Here is a 22,997-nt window from a genome sequence, read left to right as displayed (position 1 = left end):
AATCACCAGCCAGCTTGTGAGACAATGCACCAGTCAGAGAGCTAGAGCCAGCCTCCTGCAAGCCGTTTTAAACCCTCTCTCTGAGACTTCCCATGGATTTAGATTTTACTTACATGAAATGTAAAAGTGCCTGTCATTCTCCATCAGAACCACCTCCCTTTCAATCAACCACCCTCCAGAAATGTCCAGAGCATGCGATTAACCCGAGCTGATTGGAATGCCAGAAAAATTGATGTAAAGTGTTACATTGCACTGCGCTACATTCAAGTTCTGCAAGTTGAACAATGAGTCTACTTTGAGCAGATCGCCTCACATCACGTATACTGCGGTAGATCTAATTCTGTCATGCTTATTTCCATGCATTTCAACTTAACTTTGCGCAGAACAAATGCCTGTACATTCAGTTATCAATCTGCACCAAAGTTTGTAGACAAAACTCATGTACTGATTTGCCCTAAATATTAACAGGGGATATGTTAGCGGTTAGAGGATAGTGATTAGTAAATGTTAGTTTTTATGGTTCATAGCAATTCAGTCCATAACTGTGATGTGGAGTAAAATGTTAACATCATGTTGGGCAGCATCAAATCCAAATTCACCTTTTAGCTGACATGTGCTTTATATATCCACAATGCTGACATACACTGGATTCAGCACAGTGTCTCACATCTGAGTCTCACAGCCTTACTCACTGCTGGGGTCAGTTTTTATCATTGTTGAAATGTGGAGCCCTAGCTAAATTTCGGAGCATAGTTAAAATTCATAGTCACCGTTAAAATACAAGTCCCCTTTCCGCACACCACTCACGTGCTGTCCTCAATGCCGTCAGCTCATTTCTATGTACTTGGCTCCACCCTATTTACATCCCTCTGTAATCTCCATTGTTACTGAAACATTATTGATTGCCAATGTGTTCCATATGAAGTACTCAGAGGCTCTTGTAAAGATGGGCAGGTCAAATTGTTAACGTGTATTAAATACATGTTATTTAAACATATTTGTTAAATAGTTTTCACTGACAAAAAATTGTGACTCCATATGTAGTTCTATTTTGAAATGTGATGGCTTGGCTGAATAGCAGAGGTGTATCCTATATCCTACTGTATACATCAGGGGTTTCACACTCCTGGCCCCAAAGTCTGCAAACCTAATGTTTTTCAGTATATCCCTGATTAGTATTCATGAAATAAATTAGCATGAATTTAGAAATATTTCATGACAAATTTATCTCATGAATATTAATAGGGATAATAGCCTGACAATCTGACATGTTTTCCGACCCTCGATGCCTGCAGTTGGACAACCCTGGTAAGCATAGTCAATGAATCGATTCACTTCTGTCTTTCTTTTGATGTAATACATGACATTTTTTCATGCTCCATAGATCCTTCAATGCCAGAGTTCCTGAGCTTGAAAAATGTGCAGAAAAACAGAATCTCCCTTGAGTGGACGCCTGCTGCAAATATGACTGGTGCAGATTTAATTTACAACATCACATACACTAGTTCACAGGGAGTTTGGAGTGTCACAAACAGCACTGCCTATGCCAACCTTGTGAGCCTGGTACCTGGAACAAACTACACAATACGCATTGTGACAGTCGCTGCTGGTAATTATACCAGTTTTCCTGCTTTCATATCTTCGTACACAAGTAAGTTGAGTTTCTATTTTTGTATACTGTGTTCATGAATGCCCTACACTGATTTTCTTGTTCTCTGACATTGTACCAGCAAATATGAATTCAGTATTTCCAAAAACCTATGGTGATCTTGTAAATTCATATTCTTTATTAGCAATAAGCTAAACGTAATAGTGCAAGAGCTGTTCACTACGCCCACTGCTTCTCTACAAGCGTACATATAAGGCAGGTGTTAAAAGGAGCTCTGATGATATCAGGACTGCCCCAGTTCTTTTGCTACAGATGTTCACTGTGATTTTATGGGTGGTGCCATCAGCACCCATCAATGTTCCCAATGTGATGTCCTTTGCCTGACTCGCAATTATTGATGCTTTAAACCTGAAACAAAAATGACAAAAATTAAGATTTTCTGCTTTATATGAAACAGTCTATACAATCCATGTACACGTGTTTTTGACGGAAAGATGCCATCATATGCCTCAATGTTTTGCAAATATTTAAATATCAATGACCCTTTGCCAGCAAAAATTGCTAAAACATAGAAAAAGGAATCTTTCACTACCACTGCTGATGTTTTTTGTCCACATATGTGTCTGTGTAGTGGTACCAAGGTACGTTTTCTGGGTATATTTTGCTTAAACGAATTGTGACTTGGCTGTCTCCACCCTTAACCTTGAAACATTGAAATGATTATTCATTACCAAGAAAAGTGTAATCCTGGACCATACTGTTACGGATATCAGCTTTACTTCTTCAGCATCATTTTTTGCAAGAGTTTGCATGATATGAAATACATATGAAATATTGCAGAAAAAATATCAAAGAACTTTTTGATTTAATGCATCGCTGCTCTCTGTGACCCAAGAAGGAAAAAATCCTCTACCTGAGAATTGAATATGACCAGATCCATCACAATGCAAAACATATATCAAAGATTACAAAATAATTGGTAGATTCTGTATTAGTACCTGCCGGGGCATGGTCCTCGCCTCTCTGCCAATGAGTAGGCTCAGAACGGAGGCTTTATCACACAGTAAAGCCCCAGCTATGAGCCTCCTCATAGCTGGAGGCCGCCATCTTCCCCCTCCAGATAGTGATGTAAGTGCCCCTCCGTGCATGCATCCCCATTTCCCAACTCCCCAGCCCCTTTTTTTAACACATTTCGCTCCCTCCCATCCCCAGCTCACTTACCTTCCACTTCCATGTCCATCGCCTGGCCAAGAGCAGTAGTGTACCCGGGGTGTCCCGATGCATACATTGATTCCATAGAAAGGGAGAAGGGATTACATATAGTCCCTTCTCCCCCGATGCATGGCACCCATATTTTTTTGTAGTGTTCCTTTGAAATTGAAAAAGGGCACCCATGTCTTTTCTCAAATAAAAAAAAAAACACTATTAGTATCCCAGTACAACGTGCTGGGATACTAATATCAATATCAGCCTCGCAGGGGGAGGGGGCCATTACCAGGCCTGGTGCTTAAGTGCAGAACAGTGAGGTTGCTAATATTGGACCAATTCCATGAAACGCCATATTATGCCTAGATTTTTAAAATTCTAATTCTACAAAAACGACACAGCTTTCAACGATGTTCCAGGGACCTTAAAAGGGGGCATTTGTAAAATGTGCCCGCTGGTCAAGGATAAAAACATAGAATTTCTATGTGGCAAAAAATATGTTTATTTTGCCATTTCTTCAGCTGTAAAACTACAATGTTCTTACAAGTGAATGTTCAATGTTGCTACAAGGGAATGTACTTGTAAATAATTGAATGTTGGTAGCTCAATCAGTCCTCTCCACAAAAATCAATTTGGGGTGATCAAGAATTGTTCGCTTCAGTAGACGTTCACTGCATTTTGGCAAAAGAGAACTCTAACCTCAATCTCAGACAGATAAGAGTCATTGGCCCTCATTACGTGTCCAGAGGTAGCCACCGGACCCGTACTCATTACAACCCCACTGGTCCGGTAAGTCAGGCAACAATAATTGTAAATCACAATTCCCATTTGAGTCCCATAGGAATGGGGAATGGGGACCAAGGAATAACGGTGCCGGTGCTTCCGTGAAAGTATGCAGGCACCCGCCCTCATACTTGTACTTTGCTGATCCGGAAACAAAAGTGCTGGTAAGCTGAAATAAATGAAATGGGTTGAAATAATTAGGGATTAAGTTTGTTTTCTTTGTATGTAATATTGATTGTGTCTATCGACTACGTTTACACGTTGAGTGTTCACAATGAACACCCTTTTTCCTACACTCTCCTCCTCATCTAATTCCCTTTTTTGCAAAGCATATTTTCTTCAACATGCATTTGTTTGCTCACAAAACACATTGCACTTTATATTATATTGGTTTTCGTAACTAAGTAACTCCAAGAAATACCTACTTGGCTTAGTTGATATCTAGGGGTCAAGTTGTTTGAGAACCTCCCTCAACTTTACAAATTCAAGCACTTCACACAATCAATATAAAGCACCTTTTATGCCATGTTGCCCTGGCTACCCTAATAAAGATATTGATATAATAGATGAGTTTATACTCATTGCTTTAAGTTTTTAAACTTGTCATCTAACTAATGTTCCACATAATTGTTCACACGATATTAATATGGAGCAACACCTCATTAAATCATATGAAATGTATGAGTCTAATTGCTTGTGAACACTGCCTTACATGCACCATATTGACCCTTTACCAACCAATGAAACCCAATGGCCCATCCAAGATGACAGCGGCCAACGTTTGCAAATGTGGAATCAGGCCGTCAGCCCTGCTCTCTGTAAACTCTCCGGTCCCTCTTTCATTATTTTATTTACTTAGATTTTGGATTGCACTGGCTCATAACAGGATTCTCATAATACATTGTGTTAATTACAGACACACTGGGAGAATGCGCCTCCCAGCATTTTGATGTATGTGTATCAATATGCTCTCAGTGTGTTGGTTTATGCACCCTGGAGAGGTTTATTTCTTAAATATTTCAATAGCAACAAATACTTGTTGGTTTTGCTCGTTTTCATTCACTTCCTTGCACTTTTCTGCCCTTGAAGAGCTTGCTCACCATCTCATCGTTCTAGCACTCTGACATTACTATCCATGTGCATGCAGGTTTCACTTGTGTCATCTATGTCGCCTTCATATTCCAAGAGCCCTGATGATCGCTAAACAATATGTATTACTTTGAAACACATACTGACTTGGATTGGAATGTAAAGCTACAAGAATGAAATATCTTTGCCTATCACAAGGAAGGGAATACATATTTTATTTAACTGAATGGACTCATTGCCAGCACCTATCCTTGCTATAGTTATAATCACTTGTAAGATGGATTCACACATGTGCCAGTGCTGCCATTATATTATATAGATCCAAAACTATGTGGTGCTTCTATCAGATCCCACTGCAGTTTAAAAGCTTATACTCTTTTGTTATGTGCACATTTAATTGATGACATCCAGTACTTGAGGAGAACCATCTCTGGTTCCGGAAGCACCTCAAGACCTTCCTCTTCGCTTCTGTCTTTGCCCCTCTTCTCCCCTGCTGATCTGTTTCATCTCTTGGCACTGTGCACCTGACCACCCTCTGTCCTTCGGGCCCAGGTACCTGCTCATCCTGCCACCCTGCCCCCGGGCCACCCCTTGCACTGGGGTCTGCATCTGTACCCGTACAGTCCCCCACCCACTTCTCTTCTGCACTTATCAGATATACCCTATCTGCTTAACCTAGCACTTGCCACTTGCTAGCTGCACTACCACCTTTATTTATTAATGTTACTTATTTATTTTATTCTGTTCTCTCCTCTGTTCCGCACTTTCTACCTCCCCCCCTTCCATGCACTTTCCCCCTTTTCCCTTTCCCATGCACTTGCGCATTCTCAATGTCACTGGGCCTAGTAAGATGTTTTTTTTTGTTGCACTCTAAAACACGTGCATACGAGAGCGATATGAATAAAATATAATTTCACTATTCACTAAGATATAATCAAATATGCATTCCTTACTCCAGGCAATAAAGAAAATTGCTAGACAGCGTCAACAATTTAGTTATTAAACGAAGCACAAAGCGTTCTTAATTTGTCGACCTATGCCCTCTGACACTTACGGCTACCCCTCCTTCTTTCGTTCCAGAAAGTATACAAAGCAATATCTAGTGTAGTTTACTTTGTTACTGCCTGATCCGCATGCACATGCCTATACATTGTTGGTCCAGTTATGCTCCCCCTGGAACTGGTCAATCGGCCTCAAGTTGCTCTAACCTCAGGGGTATTCTGTGACCCATGTCTTCAACAGCTGGTGAGGTCAGGTAGGCCAGACTTCCCCTCTGGGATGCCAAACCAGGAATTGCAAGGCAGTGCCTGTGGGTTCCTAGGGAGTTACCAGGCATATCCTGGTGACCCCAAATGCAGTTCCTGATACATCTGTGATATCTATTATGATTTGTGTCTCAATGCTCCACCAATTTAGAGATTATTAAGACATCTGACCTTTTCCTCCTTAGGGCCTGAACGGATACCACTTGGGAATATTACTGTCATAAACAATCACTCAACAAGTTCCTTGCAGGTCATCTGGAACCAACCCCCTGGAATCGTGGAACTATACACTATCGCCATTCAAGGGGCCGTCAACCAAACCCAGAACAGCACAACTGCACAGCCTGTTACTTTCACAAGCTTGCTCCCTGGTAGGGAATACACTGTCACAATCACAACAGCCAGTGGCCCGTACAATGAGACATCAGATCCAGTGACGGGAGTAACATGTAAGTGTATATGTTACAGTGTACAGATTTATTGTCGAAAGTGTCAAAACAGCCACAATACATAGAGACAGAAAATAATTGTTGACTTCAATGAGGTTTAAGTAATGGGAGGTAGTTCCTCCACTTTACCTCCAAAACCTGTAGTTTGGAGGTGCTGCAAAAATTGAGGTAACAGAATTACCTCCACTTTTTTCCTGCACTGCAAAACTCCTAATGAGGCCCATTGGCTGTACTGTTTGAAGTAAATAGGGAAAATAGGAAGCATCCTCATTGGTAATGCCTCTACACCTTATTTCATGTTTGTCCGTGATTAATCGCGCAATTTGATGTTAATAGTGATGACGTTTTAGATTAATATAATTAACCAATGATTTAAGGTGGCTAATGTTATGTTAGTATGTATTTATCACAGTCCTGCTGTTTGATAATTGTGTTATTTACCATGATTATTTTCTAGCTACTAATATTTGTGTATTGCATGGCTTCGGTGGGCTTGCTTCATGAGCTCCTGCCTTTACACTTTTCATCTTGTGCCTGTTCTTGATGCCCTTTCTTATGCCACTTGCATACACCAGAAACATGGGCATCCCTGGTAGTTCCAGGACCCACAACCTATGTGAAGATACATGACAAATGACTCCTGGGAATCTGCGTGCTGCCGCAGGGCAATGGGGCAATTGAAACTGAATAAAGTAAAATCAGTATATCATAGAAGCAGCTCACTGAACTGTGCACATGTGCCCATAAATGTTAAAGGGCTACAGCAATGCTCAATACACACTCAAATACATCTGCACAATCACAAACAATATGGTGGGCTCTGGGCGGGGATGATCTGAGTGCGGAGACCTCACAAGTGAGACAGGTGCAGCAATATGGGAACTCTTGGAAGGTTATCACGTTCCGGGGAATATCGGCTGTTAAAATACACATGAAGCCTGAACACAGGGAGCCACGAACATGCTCTAGTGCAGGTAATATTGCTTTGTAGAATACTGGCTTCTCGACCCATTACTTGGAGCAGTCCAGGAGGTATGGGGTGTGACATCAATTGCTCCTGGAGATTCGTGTCATTACAAGGTGACTTAATTGAAATGGGAGTGGTTGGGGTTGAGTTCCACTCCTGCCATTCCTCTAATTTTCATGATCTAATCAGTTGCATCCCTCGGAAATGGAGGGCAGAAATGGGTAGGAAATGATCAAGCCTCAAAGTATTTCATCCTGCATCCTAATATTGAAAAAATGCAGTTTCTCTAGTTAACCTATTTCTACACACATACACTCCAAGGACATACTATATAATATTATGGGGAATATAGGCTTTCACACATGCCCTTACTTGCTGGTAGGTATGGACTTTAAACTAGCGTCTGAACAGCAATTGTACAGAATCCTAGCTGGTTGGACACAGGAAAACCTGACGCAGAAAGACACTACAGACTCTTCTGAGGCAGGTAGGCATTGTGCACTAATGGAAACTAGCACACCCATCGGGAGGGAGTATGCTGTCCACTGCACTTCACCTAACAGCTCATCCCATATCAATTACCTTTACCTATGAAGGAATTGAAAGGATGGCATAACCAAAGTTGATATTGCCAATATTCAAATATCCAGCCACACGCTGGTGCCAAAATAACTAAAGTGGATATTTTCAATGTTAATTTGTACGCCCACGCTCTGATCTACGTCACAATTTAAGTGGATCTGAAAAAGTATAGACCAAGTAGGTGTTGACTTAACATGGTTCTCTTCCTAAATTGCAATCTCGCAAACCAAATGAAAAAAATATCTAATATTTTCTAACATTACACAAAGGCAGAGCTGGATGTGTCAACTGTTCACCTGGTGGTGAATGTCATTATTCAAAAGACTTGCCTAGTGTTCAGCCCGGTGCCGCAAGAGAATAACCAACAGGAAGTAAATGTAAAAAGGCTCATGGGGAAGAATCTAGAAAAGCAATCCTCAAACCTGAGGAACACAAATGGACAACGCACTGACATGCACTGATGAATAGAGCAACAGAAATATGCCACCAATATCCTCACACATCGAAGGCAGAAGATGCACTATTTAGGACCAGGCAGAGGTCTTTGGACACAAGAGAAAAGTATGTGACACGTTTTATGTATCAACCAAAAATACTTCAACTCTCCTACAAGATCTTTGGAAAAAAAGGAATTCGGCAAATATAACAGCTTATAACATTTTGGTGGTGAAGTAGACACAGAAGCTTAGGAAGATGTCCTTGGGTGAGCTCAGTCAAGAAGACAACTCATGCCTTGTAATAAAAGTGTCAGTATTGCGGCTCAATTTTCACATAAACACGGGCTCATCATCAGGCCAAAATGATCTACCACTTGAATCTTATAGCAGTCCAAGAAGGAAATAACTCAGGGTGAACAGATTCCCAGGGGTGGGGAGACATGATATTTCTGCATTTAAATGCTGCACAAAATCGTCCGAAAGGCATCAGTCTTTTTTGTGTCTGGCCATTAAAATGCCGAAATCTCACGTAGAACCTTTCAGACTAAAGTGAACAGGGAAAAATCAAAGCAGACATAGATCTCCAGGAAAGGACGAAATTAAAGGCTTAGTCACGAAGGCCTACAATGGGCACCAAATCATGTATAATTCCTAGCTATAATACTGTGAGTGATTTTTATGGTGGTCACCAGCAACATCAGTTCACTGATTGCTGTGATTGAAGTGACACTCTTGAGATGCGAAAATATTCATGGTGTGAAATATCTTTGGATGGATTACCTCTTTGGCAATGTTGAGTCTGTCTCAGAGACCAAAGCACTCTCTGGGTATCGTAGGCTGAGCAGAAAGTTTGACTAAGAAAATCAGGGCTATGGTATTTAAGTTCAATTTCAACACTTAAAGGGAGGCAAGTATTTGAGGGCTGCAGAGATGTAAAATACCATATTTGTTAGGCCCAAGACACATGCAGGTAAAACCTAAGGAATACTATTTATTACACACTCTGATACCTATGCATAGATATCAATACAGGTTGTTTCAATGGGGGGTCACACAACTCTTTACACTTACACACAGATATAAACAATCCTGCAAAGTGATAGAAAACCTTTTTCAAGTAAAGTGGAGAGAGGAAAAAGTGGTTGAAAAAGTGGTTAAACAAACATAAAACAACTTGCTTTATAATTATAATTTTATCTGAAGTAATCCTGCCCTCACCATGAAAGAGAATGTCAAGTATTCTAAAGTGTTTAGTACACAGATAAAAAAACACTTTAAGTAAAAATCTGTTCCAGAAAAGAGAGGGGGTCACACCCAATTTCTGCACACTAAGGGATCCTGAGAGAGGAATCCTAGTCCAGAATACCACACCCATGGCAATGCAATGGTAGTGCTATGGAGTTGGATTTATGCCCATTTAATCACTATAGTGTAAGAGAGGGCTCCACGAGTGGAACGTACACTCAGCTCCTGAACTACAATACTAAAGATGACCACCCTCAGGTAAGTAAGAGGTTTCGGGGGTGACTACTCACACTGTTGATACTGTTGCAGGAGGTCAAGTGCTTGCAGGTGCAGTGACAGAAATAGGTGCTGGGTTAGGGTCCAGATAGATGGTGGTTCAGATCTCTGAAGAAGATGCAGTTCCTAATTATGTCTAACTGTGCACGACAGATGGTCTTGGACGATGACCACTGCTTCTTCCATGGTGAAGGACAACCCCAGGAAACTGCAGGCAAGGTGAGTGGACAAGGAAAGCTAGGTCAGAGGTTGTCAGGCTTGGATCCTTGCACCAGTGGGACATAGGCTGCAGTCTAGACAGGTTCCTCTTCAAGGTAGAGAGCTGCTTATTAAGCCAATGGGGTTCCTGGGCCAAAAGCTGAGGATATGCCAAGTCTCAAGCTTTAAGTCGAATGGGTGTCTGCTGCATTGACATGCCTTTTCAATGGATGTTCAGCTTCCAGCAGGATCTGTGCATTATATAATTCCAGACAGTCTCCATATCCACAATCTGGGCTAAGGGGACTTCAACAGAGCATCAATTGGAGTATTACTCATCATGCATGCAGCTTATGGCTGTTAAATCATGAACCGCCAGATACCATAAATCGATCCAGCAACAGATATTCACTGGGCGAAATGTGGATTAAGACCAGGCAATCCCAATTTGACTTTCAACCAGTTCAGTCACACAAATGATTTATCAGGAATCCAAAGATGACATGTTCATGAGAGTGAGTGATGCTCCGAAGTCATTCAGCCTACTGGGGTAGGGATTACCTTCAACAATAAATACATTTGGCTCATCTTCTAGCCGAGGAACACTTCCTCTGGACATATTAAGTGGGCTCTGAAAGAAATGGTTTAGATAATGTTTTTACTACACTTCAAGAACCCTCTGTTCAGAGCTCAAAGACCAAGGCAATTAACAAACGATTATGCAACAACAATATGCAACTCTTTTATAAGTGTTTTGGTGGATGCATCAGGAAACATGATTTTCAATTGACTGTGACATCCCAGAAAACAATTCGAAGTTCCCTACTTTAATGCATTGAAGTAATTCGTCCCTTCTCCCCAAGGGGGAGCCTCCCCCGTTGAGGCTAGGGAGGTGAGCACGCTTTGCAAGAATCTCCATAGGTGTCTGGGCAAGTGGCACCTAACTGGGAGTGACTCCTCCTTAGGTGATAAGGACTCCCATTTCTGTGAGGAACTCCCTAAGTCATTCCCCATGGTGGCATACATGGGACTATCAGATGTGAAGAACAGTATAAAAACAAGAGACTTCGCTGAAGAAGAAACTCAAATATACTGTTACAAACAAGAAAGAGAGTATGCCTCTTTAAATAGAGACCACCATTTAACTGAGACAAAGAGGCTGAAAGGAGAGCCCACGCTGATGCAAAATGAAACAGAGAGATGCATACGCAAACAGGGGAAGCCCCCTGGCAGCGTAACACCTGAGAGAGGTGCAGTGAATTAGAAACGCAGAGCCTGCAACTTTCGGACCAGCTCTGAGAGCGAGAGCAAGACACTGGACACCAAGCGTCGATAAGGAGAGAGAAACCAAGGAGACGGGAACTCCAATCAAGGTGGTGGCTTGACCACAAAGACTTTGTGGTGGGCAGTGTACCCATACAACAACGCAAAGAAACGCTAAGCTGCAAAGTCAGCGAACCGTCCAGATACCCGCTGGCTTACCAGGTCGCACAGAGAGATAGGCCCGAGAGCGGGACACTGCAGAAGACGAGAAGGTTAAGAATGCAAATGACCGAAGTGAACACGAGTGAATCCAGACCCCGGTGATGTTCCCCCACAGATTGAAAGGTAACGGGAAGAACGGGAGAACCAGAAGTCCAGCGGGGAACCATTATAAAACAGGAGAACATCGTCACAGTGGAATTCATGAGACAATGAAATTAAAGTCGAGGAAATGGAACTGTAATAATGTGAGATAGCGAATCACCATAAAAGCTGGAAAAGAGACCATTAAGATTGGGCCTCAAGTACCCTGGGAAGAGGGGAATGTAGCACATTTGTTAAGAGGCAGAGACTGTAAACCAGAAAGAACATTTTATGAAGGAAAGACAAGTGAAGCCCATAAGAGAAAAGATTCACAAACCAAGCCATCCCAAGAGAGGGGGAACATTGCATACCAAAAGTATATATCACAACTAGGTAAGAATAGTAAGGGAGACATTCTCCTGAACTTAGTTTGTTAGACTAGTGGAAGGATCAGTTAGGATTAGTTCTTGGACAGCAGACTTGATTTCATTGTATGACTTCCTGATGATGAACGACCACCTTAGTGTTTTATATAGCAAGGGAACACCCACATAGCAATTGGAAAAGTTAGGCCTTTTTTCAATAATTTAATAAAAAAACAAGCAGCAATATCAAAACAGTGTCTCCGTCTCTATTCTGACCTGGCACAATATCTAAATTGATCATCAATATGGCTGATTGTCTCTTGAAATAAAAATATATCTTGGACTTCATTGGACTCGGAAATGGACATGTGATGCCAAATTCTGTAACTGTGGCAGAGAGATTGGCATCTACACGTATTTTATGTCATAGTGCCTTAACATCATTCCTAGCTGGCCGAGGATTAAGAACTAATTGACCTGGTCCTCAGCATTGATGTCCAGCTCAACTGAAAGCTATTCTTCTTAAATGATTCTTCATTTTACCAAATTCCTGTTCACTCAACTCAGATTGTGGATTAAGAAAAGCTTGGACTCTAGCAAAAAAAGCTTGTTTCACGAAACCTGGAGTCCAAGTAACCTCTCCAGGGTGAAGACTGGATATTAGAGATGGGGAGACTGGAGACAGGGAGCATGGGGAATCATAAGAACTTCAAGTGAATGTGTGACAAATTAAGGAATGCGTGGGAGGACTGAATATTGGATGCAATCTCTACTCTTTTTGTCCACCTTTTTATTTAATGTCCTCATATGCATACCAACTTCTTCCCTTTTGTTTCCTGCAATTGTGAAGGAAATATGTTAGGATTTGTTGATAACCATCATGTTGCCTTATCAACTCAATGCTACTTGCTCTTTGATGACTTTTCGGTTAAGTTTTAGATGATTTTGTAATGCTGTTGCTTCCGTGGTCTGTTAATGATTATATGTTTATGCTATTGTGTTTAACTGTAGTTTATTAACTCCACATTTTTCTACCCCACTTCTAGACCAAAAACAAGAGGAAATTTGCAGTTTTTCATTGTACTTCAGGGGAATGCAACCTTTGTCTCTCCGGAAGTTTTGGCCTACAACTAGGGCTGGGCAATATTGACCAAAAGTCATATCTCATAATGTTTGTGTGGGTTAAATGCTCAGTTGTTAGCCGCCAACTACATGTGAGATGTCACAAACACCTATATTTATAAGACACTGATCAAAATAAAGTGCAAATACAAGGTTACTCTTCCTGTTTGAGAATACACAGAGCTGTGTGATTATCAAAATGTAAATACAATATGGTAGTTTATGTAATAATGTATATATATGTATATAACTCGATGTTAATGATATTGTCTCATCCTATATCGATTCTGAAACTGTATTAATATATTTCCAAAAGTTGATATATCGTCCAGCCCTACCTACAACTCCCATATGCCCTTCGCCATATAGTCAAAGGCACAGGATCTTTGGAGCCATAAGCCAACACCTCTAGAGAGACACAGGCTGCTTACTCCTAATGTACTTAGTGAAACATTAATTTGAAAAATCAATAATGGCTTTCTCTTTAAATCTTTGACATGGAACATTGAAAAAGAGTCCACGAGAGATACCCAAACTTTTGCCTTATTCCCCACTGACCTGCTCTCCTCAATGCCATCAGCTCATGTTTGTACCTGGATCTGCATAATTTACATCCCTCTGTAATCTCCATCGTTACTGCTACATTATTGATTGCCAATGTGTTGCATATGAAGAACTCTGATGCTCATGCAAAGAGGGGCAGGTCATATTGTTAAAGTGTATTAAATACGTATTTATTAAAAATATTTATTACAGAGTTTTCACTGACAAAAAAATGTGATTCCATATGTAATCCTATTTCTAAATGTGATGGCTTGGCTGAATAGCAGAGGTGTATCCTGTATTCTGCTGTTTGCATCAGGAGTGTCCAAATCCAGGCCCCCAGGGCTGCAAACCTGGCCTTGTTTAGCATATCGCAGATTAATATTCATAAGATAAATTAGCATGAATTTAGAAATATTGTATGCAAATTTATCTCATGAATATTAATGTGGGATAGCCCGACAATCTGACATGTTTTCCGGCCCTCATTGCCTGCAGTTGGACCTGGTAAGCATAGTCAATGAATCGATTCACTTCCGTCTTTCATTTCATGTAATACATGACATATTTTCATGCTCCATAGATCCTTCAATGCCAGAGTTCCTGAGCTTGAAGAATGTGCAGAAAAACAGAATCTCCCTTGAGTGGACGCCTGCTGCAAATATGACTGGTGCAGATTTCATTTACAACATCACATACAGTAGTTCACAGGGGGCTTGGAGTGTCACAAACAGCACTCCCTATGCCACGCTTGTGAGCCTGGTACCTGGAACAAACTACACAATACGCATTGTGACAGTCGCTGCTGCTAATTATACCAGTTTGCCTGGTATCATATCTTCATTCACAAGTAAGTTGAGTTTCTGTTTTTGTATACTGTGTTCATGAATACCATACACTGATTTTCTTGTCCTCTCACATTGTACCAGCAAATATGAATTCAGTATTTCCAAAACCTATAGTGATCTTGTGAATTTATTTTCTTTATTAGCAATAAGCTAAAGGTAATAGTGCAAGAGCTGTTCACTACGTCCACTGCTTCTCTACAAGCGTAAATATAAGGCAGGTGTTAAAAGGAGCTCTGATGATATCAGGACTGCCCCAGTTCTTTTGCTACAGATGCTGACTGTGATTCTATGGGTGTGCCATCAGCACCCCTCAATGTTCCCAATGTGATGTCATTTGCCTGACTTGCAATTATTGATGCTTTAAAGATTTTCTGCTTTTTTACGAAAGAGTCTATACAATCCATGTGCGCATGTTTTTGACGGAAAGATGCCATCATATGCCTCAATGTTTTGCAAATATTTAAATGTCAATGCCCCTTTGCCTGCAAAAATTGCTAAAACATAGAAAAAGGAAGCTTTCACTACTGATGTTTTTTCTCCAAATATGTTTCTCTGCACTGCTACCATGGTGCGTTTTCTGGGAATATTTTCCTTAAACAAATTGTTACTTGGCTGTATCCAATCTTAACCTAGAAACATTGAAATGGTTATTCATTACGTAAGAAAAGTCTAATCCTGAACCATAATGTTAAGGATATCAGCTTTACTTATTCAGCATCATTTGTTGCGAGAGTTGGCTGTGAAATAAATATGAAATAGTGCAGAAAAAATATCAAACAACTGTTTGATTTAAGGCACAAAACGGCCCCATATCATCGCTGCTCTCCAGGGCCAGTCTTACACCAGATTGCACCCCAGACGGGAAGCATCGTTGGCACCCCACTCCCCCCAAAATGACAATAACAAAATTGGTGTGTTGCAAATGTTGTAAATAGGGGGATTATTGCAACCACTATTATTACAACGACCGACAATGCTGACTAAAATGTAAACTCCCCTTACACCACATACATATGCAGGGGGAGACCCCCCGCACCTCCCCATATTGACATTATATTACATACCCCTGCCCCACATATATATATATATGGTGTAGGGGGTGGGTCTAAAAAAAAAAGTCGCCATTTTCGGCCCTCGTAATTGTGAGGGCGACATTTTGGGCCAATACCTAAATAGGACACTCGATAAATAACTAGATGGAAATACAAATGCAATAGAAAATGCATATTTTAGATACTAGGTGACCTTCTTAGAATGTTACCTGTATTATGGGCCTCATCATGAGATGGGCATTATTCCAGTGGTAAATCCTACCGGAATACCGCCTAATGGAATTACCGTTACCGCCACTTGGTCTGGTGGAATTACCGCCAAATTACAAGTGGTGGTGGGAGAGTTAATCCCCATTTTTTCGAGTCCTTTGGACTCTATGTGGCATTTTTGGCGGAATTATCCCCCACAGAACTACTGCCACGATAATTCCACCGATTTTGCTGCTTTTCAGCAGAAAGTGGGAGGCTTTACCTCCGGCATGATGCTGGAGGTTTATCCCCCACTCCAGGGCCATACTCGTAGTATGGCGGTGTGGAAAAAGTGGCAGTTATTCCGTTACTGCCAGTTTTTTACTGCTGCGCCAGACTTGTAATGAGCCCTATGTGTTCTTGACTTTGCCCTTTGCCACCAGGGATATTAAACATAAAATACCCACTGAAGAGCTCTAAACCCTTCTTTGTCCGCAAGTGGTGATGTGGAGGAACCAGTGTTAGAAGGCAATGGGGTGATAGCACTTCTGTATATCACGTGGGAAAATGCAGCTTTTAATGAGTGCTGCAAAGCGTACATTTTAAGCCCTAGAACAAAAATAGAGAAATAAACATATTGCTATGTTACAAGACTGGTGATTGGCAACATGGGGGTGGGGGTAGTTGCTGGGGGACCCACTGAGGCTCGAGGCCCCTTCCATTTGAAAAGGTTGAAAGGCCCTGACACCATCTCTGCTTAAAATATGGCGATTCTGCCAGACATATAATGGCATTATGGGAGCATGTGGAAAAGCACTTGGCATGTGACAGAAAAACACATTGGCTTTTACATTGTGATCCGAGTTTTCACTGAGCCCATGAAGATAACAAAGGGTGTGTTTTAGGTACCATGGTGCTACTGACAGAATTTCTCAACAGTTTAAAAATACATATAAAAGCCAATTTGTTTCTTCTATGAACTAAAAATCTAATGCATGGAGAACACGACATGCATCCTACCTGTGTTGCAACCTCCTGGGCAGTGGCTTCACTGCGCAGGCTGCAGCCGCAACTGCCAGGTATGACAGGCACGTGAGGTCCTCTGGTTTCAGTGAAATGGTTCCTCTTTCCATACCAAAGCATTCAGTACGTTTACAAAAAAAGCCCAGCGACCACGTTTCCAGAGGTCTGTTGAGAAGCTGTTCAGTGCGTAGATGGCCTGGATAAGTCTGTGAAGAGATCCGGACTTATCAAACAAATTGCCTTTATTAGGGACTGATTAGACTAAGCAATTGCAAGGGCGGTTTGCCCATTCAGTCTAGGCCACACCAGCCTGGGAAAACACTGCGCAACAATTAGCACATAGGTGGCATGCATTTTATACCACCCATGGTTAAACATGAAGTGTTTACGGCTTTCTTAGCAGTGTCCTTGCGGTGGCAAACAAGACGACAGCATCACCTTGGGGTCTATGATGTCTGCCAAGAACTTTCATTGGCACAGGTTCTTTTCTCATTAGTATCGCTTTGTCATGTTGTGCCCGACTCGGGAACTCATCTGCTTGGAGTCACTATGCTAGGTGTGTTGTCACAGGTTCCAATTGCACCGCTCAATGCCCTGTTGCTGTGGCATGCCTGAGGTGGAACCTTTCAGCTTGCCACATAGCCCGGCCGGCATGGGAAGGACCTTGCCTCCACTTCTGCAGGCACTAACTCGAAGGAAACGCCAGTGTGGTGAAAGACACGGCAGTCGGCAGAGATCGAAGGGGGCTTGGCTCTGCCGCCTCTGCTGACTGCGAGCGACGGCTTCCTCTGCAATAAGTACCATGGGAGAAAAACACTGGATGGATGTTCTCAAACAGCTTTTTAAAGAAACCAAAAGCACTGCCAGATGAGTTAGGGCACACTATGGGTCTGCTACGGCTGGAAAAGCGGCTTTCATGTTTGGCAAGGTGTTTCCTTGTATGTGAACTGAAGGAGGAAGCAAACACCCAATACCATTTAGAACCACACTCACCCCCCTCCTCCTATCCCCCACAGAGATCCCTGCAGCCATGCTTTCAAGACCTGTAACTTTTCGTGGTTGACAGATCTCTTGAAAGCAGTAGGAGACCCAGTGGTGCCCGCCACAGGTCAAGACCCAGTGGCGCCTGCCGCAGTGGAACAGACAGGAAGCCGGCACCTATATTAAAAAAAGACGCTTTTACGTCAGTTTTTTTCCAATATGGCAGGGGTTGTAAGGGAGTGACCGCCCCAAATGACGTCATACATTTCTCTCAGACAGTGTCTGATCTCAAAATAACATTACCACCATACACAGTGTACGTATTACTGTATAAAATTAAATGATGCAAAAGCATGTGTGTGTGTTGATCCTCTCAATGCTCCCTGGAGGCAGGCATGTCAGGCAGCCGCCTGCTCTGCCTTATGCAAAGACCGGCCTTACTGCTCTCTGTGATCCAAGAAGGAAAAAATCCTCTACATGAGAATTGAATACGACCAGATCCATCACAATTGTACCTGCCGGGGGCATGCTCTTGGCATCCCAGCCAATGAGTAGGCTCAGAAACGGGGCTTAGCCACATGGTAAAGCCCCAACTGCGAGCCTCCTCAAAGCTGGAGGCCGCCATCTTCCCCCTCCAGATAGTGATGTAAGTGACCCTCCGTGCCCTGCGTCCCGATTCCGCAACCCCCTCCCCTTATCCACACATTTCACCCCGTCTCATCCCTTTCCGACTTACCTTCTGCTTCTATGTCCCTCGCCAGTGTCGGGAGCACTAGTGTTCCTGGAGTGTCCAGACGCATGAAAAGGGAGAAGGGACAACATGTAGTCCCTTCTCCCCCTATCCAGGGTGTCCATATTTTTTTTTTAAATTTCTTCTTAAGTTGCAAAACGGCGTACATGTCCTTTCTCAACTTAAAAAAAAGCACTATTAGCATTCCGGGACAACGTGCTGGGATACTAACAGCAATATTGGCCTCACAGGGGGGTGGGGGAGGCATTACTGGACCTGGTGCTTAAGTGCAGAGCAGTGATGTTACTATTATTAGATCAACTCCATGAAACGCCATATTATGCTGAGATATTTTTTTTATTCTATTGCTACTGAAACGACACAGCTTCCAATTATGTTCCAGGGACATTAAAAGGAGGCATTTGTAAAATGTGCCCGCTGGTCAGGAATAAAAACATAGAATTTCTAAGTGGTAAAAAGTATGTTTACTTTGTCATTTCTTCAGATTTAAAATTACAATGTTCCTACAAATGAATGTTTAATATTACTACAAGGGAATATGCTTGTAACAAATTGAATGTTGGTAGCTCAATCAGTCCTCTGCACAAAAATCATTTTAGGGTGATCAAGAATTGTTCGCGTCAGTAGACTTTCGCTGCACGTTGGCAAGAGAGACCTCTAACCTGAATCTCAGACAGATAAGAGTCATGGGGCCTCATTAGGACCCTGGCGGTAGCCGTGCCCTTATTAAGGACACGGCTGCCGCCGGTAATGACTTTTTTTACCGGGTCCCAGAAAAGGGCAATAACCGGGTCATTGCGACCTTGGTGGATCCGGTTATTGCCTTTTTCTGCGACCTGGTAAAAATCAATCCCCATTCCCATTTGAGCCCCTTAGGGCTCAATGAGAGTGGGGATGATGCTAACAACGGCCCGTTAATGACGGGTCCGTTGTTAGCATCCTGGCCTGCTAGCGGGTGCCGCCTTTCACGTCTGGTCTGACCAGGCGTGAAAAGTGGGACCCGCTAGCAGGCCTCGTAATAGGGCAGCCCGTAATGAACGGTGCCAGTCCCATACCGGCACCGTTTATTACGGGACCGCCAGGGTCCTAATGAGGCCCATGGACATTGATGATTCCAAAACTCTGCTTTTATGACAAAAAATGTCTGGCTCAATTCTGATACTGAAATCTATGTTTTCTTTCAAAATAATTTGTGATTACATTTGTTCTCCTTGCATATAATATTGATTGTGTCTATCGACTGCATTTACACGTTGACTGGTCACAATGAACACCCTTTTTCCTACACTCTCCTCCTCATCTAATTGCCTTTTTTGTCAAAGCATATTTTCTTCAGCATGCATTTGTTTGCTCACAAAACACATTGCACTTTATATTATATTGGTTTGGTAAATAAGTAACTCCAAAGGGCGCTAGAGGGCCAACCAAGATGCCCGCTTCCTAGTGAGCTCCCACACGGCCTAACATTAATCCGACACAATCATCCATAAATTTTGGTAAAACCTGCATGGACTGTCGACCACCCGTGTCAACAAACTCTACTCTATCACATCATGAGGTTTGGGGTGAAAACGGAGGTCCGGAGGTCCTAAACACAGCCCCCCCTGTGCCAACACCCGGGAGGAACGCGCGGGCCCGCAGGGAGCCTTGGTGAGAAAAGACTTTCTGGCCTGCGGCTGTGGAGGGGTGAGGGAGATCTACCTGTCCCTCACACGATCCTCGGGAGGCAGAGCTGGGGCGAACACCTGCAAACTCCAGGCGGAGGTCGGAGAGGATCTCCCCCTCCCCCTGCTGCTCTAACCCTCCTGCCGAAGCAACAGCAGCCTAGGACAGAGAGACGATCCAGGGACCGCGGAGACCCACAGGAGAGCCGAGCGAACGCTTGATCACCCACGCGGGTCAGCCTCAGGACGAGGAGCTGGTCCACGCCATCTCTCGCGGCTCCCCCTCTCCTCACGCCGGCTCTATCCGGTGCAGGGCACCAGGGAGCCAGACCACCGACCACAGAGCGAGAGCGGAGGACGACGGCTCCGTTCCCTCCCTCTTCTGTCTCCCCCCCCCGGGCGGCGGGGACCCAGCGCGGTGAGAGAGAGGCGGAAGCAGAACGTGAAAGTGTGCCCAGCAGATAAACACTTTCAGCAGGTACAGAGCACGCTGGGGGGAAAACCTGTTTAACTACCAGCAGCCTTGCACAAGCCCCTCCAGCGCGATCAAGCCAGGCCCAGCCAAAAACCCAAGATCAAGTAACTGCAAATACATTTGCCCCCCCTGGGGCCCTACTTTCCCCCGAAGCCTGAGGCCGGCAAACAAACTGCACTAGACCTGGCGGTGACAAAACGCAGGCCCAGAGACCGCAGATAACATCAGAGAGCCGCAATCAGCTCAGTCCCACCCCAGGTGGCAGCGGACGTCTGAGGCAATGGAGACAGAGCACTGCTACCCACTCATTCCAGTCACACGCTTGGACCTGCACAGCACACAGAACACGGTGTGCGCCTCCAAACACCGGAGCACCACAGAGGTGCCGGAGAGACAGAGGGAGAGCAGAAACTAACGCTCCGTGGCTCGCCTCAGCGGGCTGAAGGTGACCAACCCAGACCTCTACAGTCCTCCCTGAAATCCTCTCTTCTTTTAAGCACTCGCCGCCAGCTCCCTACCGCTCCCCCTCCTCATATAGCTGCCTCTACCAGCTGGATCACCATATCCAACCAAGTCCACTGCGCATGAGATAAACCCCCCGGAAGACACACACGACCCACTGACTTTGGCTGGGTGTCCGGGGCGACCTTTCACGCCCTACCACCAGGGAGAGGTGCATCTGAACCCCTCCCACCCGGCTCCCACATGGCAGAGACCTAAAAATACAACAAGCACAATCAGAGACAAAGGTCCGGATTATGTCTCCTAGCCCTGCTGGCACAGTCGCCCCTGCGAATCACTTAAGCTAAGTTTAAACGAACCCCAGCTCTGGGAGTCAGTCAGCAGCGAAACAACCACCATCTAACATCACAACCCACGCGGCATCTTCTGCCACACCACCTCAATGGGGAAAACAGACAGGTCCCAAAGGAAGCTTACCTTTGAATCCGGCGCACTCCCCAAGAGCCCCAGGCTCCAAGAGGACTCCGAACCCTCGACCAGCAGCATTGCCCAGATGGACGACGGAACTTCCACTATAGACATTAAGAGCCTCTTACTAGATCTCAAAGCTGGCATTGGGAGCCTCAATAACAAAATGGATGGGCTCTCCTCGAAGGTAGATCTCCTGCAACACAGAATGGACACCCACACAGAACGCCTCAACGAGGTCGAACAACGCGTGTCGAATCTGGATGACAGTACAGCAACCCTAGCAGCTAAAGTCAGTCACCGGGAATCCCAAATGAAGGTGACCATCACCAAATGCGAAGATTTAGAGGGTCGCTCCAGAAGAAATAACATTAGGTTTATTGGGGTGAGGGAACAGCAGATGCTACTCAAAATGTAAGATTTTGTTGAAAAGCTATGCACCACCCTTTTCAGTCGTGAGGCCCTCTCCCACATGTTCGTGGTGGAGAGAGCTCACAGGATTCCATCCTCCAAACCCGTCCCAGGGACACCCACTAGACCTATAATCGCCAGGCTACTCAATTACAAAGATTGTGATGCTATTCTCCAGCTAGCCAGGGAAAATGGCGAGCTACATTATGAAGGAGACAAGAATACATTTTTACTCAGATTTCTCCCCAGCAGTACAGTTACAGCGGAGATCCTTCACCTCGGTCAGACAAAGGGTCAGGGATAATCAACTCACTTACTCCATGCTCTTCCCAGCGAGTCTCAGAGTTCAGCATGAGGGGAGAGCACACTTCTTCCAGGCACCGGAAGAAGCCAACGCTTTCCTAGATAGAGCCGGATACCCCGGGCCAGACCCCAACCAAGCACGAGCACAGCGAGAAAGAGCACACAGAAATCCACCTTAACCAACGCGTGGTCGACGGCACCCACTTGCATGCAAGTCATACAGCGTTCTAACCAAAATGTACACAGGAGTTAAACACTCCAAGGCCATTCAACTTGGGAGGCCCCTGGTACCCCTTGCACAGCAAAGTTATCAAAAACAGTAAGTGGGAGACGGGGGTTGCCCGTGTAAGGAAGGAAGCCAGTAATGGAATTGGGAAAGTACCACCGACCTGTTACCCCACCGGCGCCCCGCAGACCACACGCCAAGCCTGATACCCCTCGTGGGACGCCACCAAAGCTTTCAACAAGCAGCAAAATATGCCTCACAAAGTGCCCAACGTCCACCCAGGACGAAGACAATAACACCAGCTTAATCGTCCACACCGGTCGTACAATTCAAGGTCGCCACATGGAACATTAGAGGAGGCAACCTCCCCTCTAAAACAAGATGGATCCTTCAATACTTAAAGAGGCACAAAGTAGATATTGCCATGATTCAGGAGACCCAC

The 22,997-nt window shown here is 43.9% G+C and overlaps 1 protein-coding gene across 1 annotated transcript in view; it reads left to right on the top strand.

The window, feature by feature from the left end:
- Positions 1-22,997, top strand: part of LOC138505094 (uncharacterized) — a 717,078-nt gene that overhangs the window by 48,287 nt on the left and 645,794 nt on the right. The window contains exons 4-7 of the mRNA XM_069625408.1: positions 1,385-1,651; positions 6,138-6,401; positions 14,286-14,552; positions 21,603-22,029. Of these exons, the coding sequence (XP_069481509.1) occupies positions 1,385-1,651; positions 6,138-6,401; positions 14,286-14,552; positions 21,603-22,029 (1,225 nt within the window). The remainder of the gene's footprint in view (positions 1-1,384; positions 1,652-6,137; positions 6,402-14,285; positions 14,553-21,602; positions 22,030-22,997) is intronic.

The sequence above is a fragment of the Ambystoma mexicanum genome, chromosome 11 (assembly GCF_040938575.1).
Source record: "Ambystoma mexicanum isolate Mex_15411 chromosome 11, UKY_AmexF1_1, whole genome shotgun sequence".
NCBI classification, from domain to species: Eukaryota; Metazoa; Chordata; class Amphibia; order Caudata; family Ambystomatidae; genus Ambystoma; species Ambystoma mexicanum.
Note: the sequence above shows the minus strand (reverse complement) of the source record. Positions and strands in the feature narration are given on the sequence as shown.